This window comes from Pundamilia nyererei, unplaced genomic scaffold (genome assembly GCF_000239375.1).
Source record: "Pundamilia nyererei isolate P.nyererei 1_Seehausen unplaced genomic scaffold, PunNye1.0 scaffold00080, whole genome shotgun sequence".
Classification (NCBI taxonomy): Eukaryota; Metazoa; Chordata; class Actinopteri; order Cichliformes; family Cichlidae; genus Pundamilia; species Pundamilia nyererei.
The window spans coordinates 1093750-1101355 of NW_005187481.1; the positions used below are offsets into that span (position 1 = coordinate 1093750).

The 7606-nt window shown below is 40.6% G+C and overlaps 1 protein-coding gene across 1 annotated transcript; it reads left to right on the plus strand.

The window, feature by feature from the left end:
- Nucleotides 1–1050: 1050 nt before the first annotated feature.
- Nucleotides 1051–2100, plus strand: LOC102195886 (N-acetyllactosaminide beta-1,3-N-acetylglucosaminyltransferase 3-like). Its single transcript, XM_005737924.1, has one exon. It carries the CDS (start codon nt 1051–1053, stop codon nt 2098–2100), a length of 1050 nt encoding a protein of 349 aa, XP_005737981.1.
- The last annotated feature ends 5506 nt before the right edge of the window (nt 2101–7606 follow it).

The window sequence follows — 7606 nt, forward strand, 5'->3', positions numbered from 1 at the left end:
TGACAAATAGATTTAAACTTGTGCACCCAATTCTTGTTTTCTTAAAAATACATGCTGTACAGTGGAAAACAAACATTTCAAAGAAATAGTTAACCACCATCCCCTCAAATTACCATGATGTGTGTATAACGAGTGTATGTAAAATAATTTACATATTTTCCATGGCCTCAACAAACCCCTCCTACAACTGAGACTGCTTGCTTTTTGCCACTGTCCGAGCCGTGTTCCGCTTGACCTGCCATTTTATTTTGAGCGAAGTCCCACTGGTTGACCAATTTAGCCTGATGGCTCCCTGTTACAGACCATCTAGAGACAAATTAAGATGGTTTGGAAAGGACTAGCACAAATGTCAAGCAAGTTAAACCTGATTTGATTCAACAGTAGAAACCAAAGCATGCAGTTTTCAAATATTTCTCAACAGAAACTGTGGCTCCAGTGTAAGTGTGAGAATGTTAGTTTTCTGTGTAAATCATTTAGAACAGCACTTCCAGCTGCATCTTTCAGTTATTCTGTAGATAATTGGGTTCCAAGAAACCACACCTGGTTGCTAGGAAATTTTGTCCCCTTTTCTTGTTTTTTTTTTTTGCTTACAACAAAGTTTTACTTCTGTTTAGTCTTTTTGTGTGCTAAATAAACTGCTAACCATCTTTCTTTTGTTTAGAATAATTGTGAAGTGACAAAACACTTAAAGTCAAGAAAACCTGTTAATAGAAAGATTTAGAACTTTGAAAAAGACAAATACAATGCTGATTTTTAAATATTTCAAGACTTTGCATTCCAAGCAAATTATAACTGGAGCTCAAATCCTTTATAGAATAGAATAGAATAGAATAGATCAACGAAACACATTGGTATCATGTAGATTTGCATTCAGATTCTTATCTACAAAGTAATATATAGTAATATAATACACACATTTAATGCACTCTTATCTTTTTAATGTTATTACTAATTGGAATTTTTTGTGACCACAGGTTTTTGAAACAGACCACCAGCAGTTTGCTGGTGGTGACTGGCCTTCTCTTGACTGTTGCTATTTTCTGTAAAAATATGTCAGACTCCCGAGATTCACTTCTTGAAGAAACCAGGAGAGATGATGTCATTAAGCCACCACAAATCACTCCAGCTCATCATATTTCCTGGTCAAGATGTCAACAAAACATGTCTGTTGCTAACGTTAAGAACTTCAGCACTCTTCCTGATCATATAAAAGACTTTCTGTACTATCGCCACTGTCGCCATTTCCCCATGCTGCTGGACATTCCTGATAAGTGTGGAGGAGCTGAAGGGTCCTCGGATGTTTTTCTTTTGCTGGTCATTAAAAGCGCTCCTGTGAACTACGACCGCCGAGAAGTACTGCGCAAAACCTGGGCTAAGGAGAGATTGCAGAATGGTGTGTGGATCCGAAGGCTTTTTATCTCAGGAACAACGGGTGTTGGTTTTGAGAAAAAGAGACTGAACACACTCCTTAAAATAGAGCAACGTGAGAACAATGATATTCTTCAGTGGGACTTTAATGACTCATTCTTTAACCTCACCTTGAAGCAAATACTCTTCCTCGAATGGATGGAGAGAAACTGTCCACATGCTCGCTTCCTGCTAAACGGCGATGATGATGTCTTTGTCAACACAGATAACATGGTTGAATATCTACTTCAACTTAAGGACAATGATGGACGGAAACACCGCTTTACTGGCTGGGTGATCCGATATGTTGGCCCTATTCGAGAAAAGTGGAGTAAATATTATGTTCCAGTTCAGGTGTATGAGTCAGAGTCATACCCTCCTTACTGTAGTGGTGGGGGTTACATTTTATCTGGCTACACAGCTTTGGTTATATACAATATGTCCCACTCTATCGCTGTTCTTCCCATTGATGATGTTTACTTAGGAATGTGTTTGGCCAAAGCAGGACTTAGCCCTGAGCGGCATGGTGCAGTGAGGATAAATGGACTTCGCGTTCCTTCCACTACAGCTGATGACTATGACCCTTGTTATTATAGAGGAACTCTACTTGTTCATAGATTCCTTTCAGCAAAAATGTACTACATGTGGAACAAGATACATGACCCTAATCTGAAATGCTTTGCTAGTGGCTAAAAACAAAAAACAAAAACATGACTTTGCCTGTACTCATTGATGCTGGCTGACTCATTTCTACTTAATTTGCTATACATATTCAATAAAATGCCAGTGTGGATAATACAGGCTCAACCGAAAGAAACTACTTTGCTTCAATTATCCCTTTTAAAACCTACAAAGTTTTCTGTCATTTCTTTATGTGTTATTGAGGTTTTTAAACTGGGGTTGTACATAATTGTGTGGAGTTATGTGACAGTGCAATAGTCTGTCTGTTACACTCAAAGCCTTGTGATGTATCTGAATATAGGTCATAAACAAAAGGGTAATTATTCACTGCATATAGGGTTCAATAAAATACTTCCTGGTTACCAGTGGCAAGGTGAGGACATTTACAAATTAAAGTTAATAAGTGTGTGCTTCAAATTGAGTGAATGAAAAATTACATTACATAATTAACACAATCTTTACATGGTAATGGGACAGTATAACTGCATATACTTACAAATATTTCAAAATCACTGTATCCTTTCGTTATGAAGTTATTTTGTGCACATTCTGGGAATTGTAAATAAATAAACACAAGAGACAAACATCCCATTAATTTGTGTGTAATCAGTTATAATCTTTTTATTTATGAACCCTTTTACCAACATTCTCAGGGCTGAACAGAACAATAGCTTTATTGCTGGATTTATAGATAAATAACACAAAGGGAAGGCTAAGTGACAGATGTAAAAACAGAACATGCTGATACAGAGAATTAACAAAAGAAAAGGACACACAGCAGGAGGGAGATTGCGACACTGGATCGAGGGAGACAGACGATACATACAAGAGGGAATCAGAGAAGAAACACCTGGGGAATACGGTTGAACGTGATCAAATAGATGAGACGGGAAGTAAAGTAAACACCAAGCACACAGGGAAAGAGAGCGCTAGGGACAGAGGCATGAATAGGGACGCTGACTGGCAAATAAACATGGAGACAAGACTGACTTAACAGGGAGATGCTGAAGGAAGCACACGGAGACGAGGCCAAATAACAAACAAGAAAACCTAAACTAGAAATAATGTTAAATTCAAGAGTGGGAGAAAACTAAACCAAAAAAGTCTATAAGTCTATAAGCAATGATGAATAAACTGGACCTAAAAATTCATAAACACAAAAACACTGGGACAACGACCCAGGCACCCTAACAATGTGCCAGATATGTATCTGTAATGTCAGTGCAAAAGCATTCTGCACAAAAGAGCAATCCACCGTGTCTTTCTTTAAGGTCGTTTACATGGCAAGTATATGGCAAGCAAGCTGTAATGTGTAGCACTAGAGTAATTACTGAGTATATGGTCTAGTATTAGTTATGAATTAGAATTAGTAATTAAATTTTGGAGAGGTTGTTACCAAACACCAACAGAGTAAATCACAGTGGGAAAAATACATTATACACTAAACACAGTCACTGTGCAATCAAGAGTCAGGTAAGAGTTGCCAAAAACACTGACTTTTTCCTGCACTACAGGGGAGCATCAAATGAAGGTCTTCCTTCTCCTTAAGCAGTAGGCAGGCACAGGATTGTCAGCAAGTGAGGTAATTATCACAGGTGAGCTGGAATGAATGGTAGTCTTTACAGTCAGTAGTTTTCACATTCCATTTCCATTAAATTCAGTATAATTCTGAACAGTTCCCCAGTGCTCTCGAATGATATTCAAAGTCTTCTTTGGATGTTGGCTTTGTGCTGTTCACCTTAAAGGTGACCCCACTGCTTTAAAAATGTTGAGATCTGGGCTCTGAGGAGGCCAGTCAATGACTGATAGTATTGTTTTATGAGATTTTCTTCCTGTTTTACTTACTTTACTTATCATATAAGGCTTATATGATTTACTCATGAAAGTGGCCACTTTCATATATTGTTTTAGTAAGTATCCAAAACACACAACTTTCATTTATATACATTTTCAAGGGATCTTACATCTGTTTTCACTCTTGTATTCGTTTCATACAAGTTTCTGCAACGATCCTGTAATCAGTCTGAGGACTTTGGAAGTGTTATTTCCTATGAAGACAGACTGGGGCCTGTCAGTTAGGAAGTCCAAGATCCAATTGCAGACAGTGGTGTTTATTCCTAGTAGGTCCAACTTCTTTACAGGTTCTGGGGAATGACTGTGTTGAATGCTGAGCTGAAGTCAATAAATAGCGTTCTTACATAAATGTCCTTTTTGTTGAGATGGGAGAGAGAAAGGTGAAGAGCAGGCGAGATGGCGTCATCTGTGGAGTGGTTTGGACGGTAAGCAAACTGTAGCTTGTCTAGATTCTTGTAATCAATCCAGGCCATGCACAGGTTGTTCAGTCTAGTCTTACAGTCTCAAATGACTACTCTATCTACCAGTAGCTGGTGTTTTGCCCTTTTGGTGTCTCTGGCAATTCCTTTCTGTTCACCGCACAACCTCGGTCATTTCACAGAAATACAGAATAGTGACGGGATACTGTCATTGCCTATCCCTAGTCAGGGCAGAGGAGGATTTGGTCTTGGAGCAGTAACACCTCGGTGGCAACAGGCATCTGTAACTGAAGGTCGAAAAACGGTGGTGGAGGAGGTGCGTCAACAGGAGGAAACAGCCAGACATGCCAGTGCCGTAGCGGTGGCCAAGCAGGGTTGCTGGATGAATTGGGAGAGTGTGGAAAAGAGGAAACTCTTGTTGGGTCAAAACATGTGACCCTGCTGGAATTCAACCACGAGAGACTGCAAACACAACACAAGAGCCACTTGAATGTTTTTACTTGAAAGGCGAGACTGCGCTCAGAGAGCTAACGATCACAGGGCGATCGTGGCTCAAGAGTTGGCAGTTCATCTTGTAATTGGAAGGTTGCTGGTTTGAGTCCCTGCTCGGACAGTCTTGGTCGTTGTGTCCTTTTGCAAGACACTTCACCCGTTGCCTACTGGTGGTAGTCAGAGGGCCCGGTGGCGCCAGTGTCCACCTTTGTCAATGCGCCCCAGGGCAGCTGTGGCTACAATGTAGCTTGCCATCACCAGTGTGTGAATGACTGAATGTAGTGTAAAGCGCTTTAGGGTCCTTAGGGACCAAGTAAAGCGCTATACAAATACAGGCTATTTACCATCTAACACAAGCACCCCTGTAGCCCACACTCCAAGCTTCAGTCTCCTCTCAAAGTCTTTTATTCAGCTCAGTTACACAACCCCCCACCATAAAACCCCTGTGGTGTGCCATAAAAACTAAGGCACTGTGTGTGTGCATGCACGCACATTCAAATGCATGCATTTGAATGAGTGTGTGTGTCTGAAATGGTATACCAATGATTGGGAGAGGTTGGAGTGGTGCTTTGGTGGGGACTCTAATTGAAGTCTTCTGACATTGAGGACAACTCCTGCAAAACATAGCAACATCTGAGCGCAAACCAGGCCAGAGAAAGTATCGCTTGATGCGAGCGGTGGTCTTATGCTTCCCTAGGTGGCCAGCCCAGGGAATGGAGTACCCCAAAGTAAGCACTGTTTCACGGGCTACTTTAGGGACCACTAACTGTTTAACCTGGCCGTGCTGGTGGTATAAGATGCCATCTTGCAGAATGTACAGCTCTTTATTTGTGTCAGATTCAATAGAGTCCTCTTCCTTAGCCCTCAGCAACATGGCAGACAAAGTTGGATCAGCCTGCTGCATTTGTCTGATGTTCGTAAAAACCTAAAGGCATATCTGGAGCAGCCTGAACTGATGTCTTTCCAACAGTGTGTTGAAAATTTTCACGTCTTCTTTGACTGCGTGGCTTCCGAGACTTCCCGGGATCTGTCTCTAGTTCAGCCTCAAAGAAGGGTAAAGCACTGAGGGTTGCATAATGCTCATCCTGATTTTTAGTTTGAGCCCTTGTTATTGCAACATTGCACTCTTGCACTTCTCTCAACAAATCATAGATGACTGGCAGATCCTCCCCAAGAACTACAGGATAGGGCAGATTACACCAACCTTTAACAGATAGGGTGTCCCCTGCACTTCAATAAACAGATCAGCAGTAGGGTATGGTCTTTCATCACCATGTATACAGCAAACTGATATGGTTTCAGAGGGGCATGTGTAATCTTTAGACACATATTTCCTGTGTACCAGAGTCTGTGTGCTGCCAGTGTCTATTAAAGCATTAATTTCTTGTCCATTAATCTTAACTGGTGATTTTTTTGACTGCTTTCTCTCAGATTTAATATCCAGATTCTGGTGAGGCACAAAACACATCTGAGATAATTTGCTTTGATTATTAGGACACATGGGCTTAGTGTGACCTTCCTGTCTACAAAGGTAGCACACTGGCGGCCTTTTACCTGGCTTCGAGGTATTCAGAGGCTGCTTTTCCCTTGTAAAGGGCTTACCCACACCTGTCGCTGACCTCTGAGGATGCTGAGGGGGTTGCGACCGACGTGAATCTCTGGCAGCCTTCCATGCACTGTTGCCCCATGGCTGACTCTTACTTCGGGCAGCTACAAACACATCAGCCAGGGTGGCGGCCAGGGCCGTGCAGAGAGGTTTAAAGGGGCGGGTGCTCAAAGTTAAAAAGGGGCACATTGAACCAGGCTGAATAACAACAACACACATTCATCACGAATCTAATATGGGCAACAAGGCAAAGCAAACGTAGCCGATGTTTTACCTGATGGGTACAATGTTGCTGTTGAGGGGTTGCTGTGGATAGTGCTGGAGGGCAGGGCTGTGTTGATCTGAGACTGTTGACATTAAAAAGTCCACAGGAGAGATGGTAGCTGATTAAACAAGTGTCATGAGATAATAACAAAATGCAAAGATTGGTGACAGCACTTGGAACCATAAGGCAACAAAAACTTTGAGAAATAATTTAGGCTCTGCCTGTGAATCACTCTTTGCTTCTCTTCTTCCTTCCATCCCATCATTTCATATATCACTCTCCACTTGCTGTCTATCTGAGAACAAAGCACAACTTGCTATTGCAATAAACTATAATCTAATTATCCACACCTAACAACTCTTGCACTTAATCTAAAATAAAATGATGACAGAAAAATGTTATAGCCCTGCCTTTAGTAGCCTCACACAGCTCCTACTGTTTCCTCCTCATGTCCTTACCAGGCATGTCTGGACAATGTTATATCATGAGTAATTTAAAAAAAAAAAAATCCATCTAAATAAAACACATGCACGCACACACAGTGACATTTTAGACCTTCTTCAGAATACTGTATATACTATGGGCATCACGGTGCTGATTCAGAATCCTTACATTATTATTTATTACTAGAGCTACAATAATAAAGCAATGAGGGGGAAGTAATAAATATGAAATAATGTATTTATGATGATTCCATTTGTTTCACTATCCACTCTGTGCAGGGCAAAGCTACATTTTTAAACTGTAGTGATACAATAATCTTACTGCTGTAAAATCCAAATTTTGTCTTATTTAAAATATAAATCTGATATAATCTGCTTCTTAATGTATGTTCTTTAAAATACAGCGTGTGTTTTTTAATATATTATAATTATAATAATG

Bases quoted from the DNA above. Each gene is read 5' to 3' on its own strand.
- LOC102195886 (XM_005737924.1), top strand. From the start codon at position 1,051: ATGTCAGACTCCCGAGATTCACTTCTTGAAGAAACCAGGAGAGATGAT.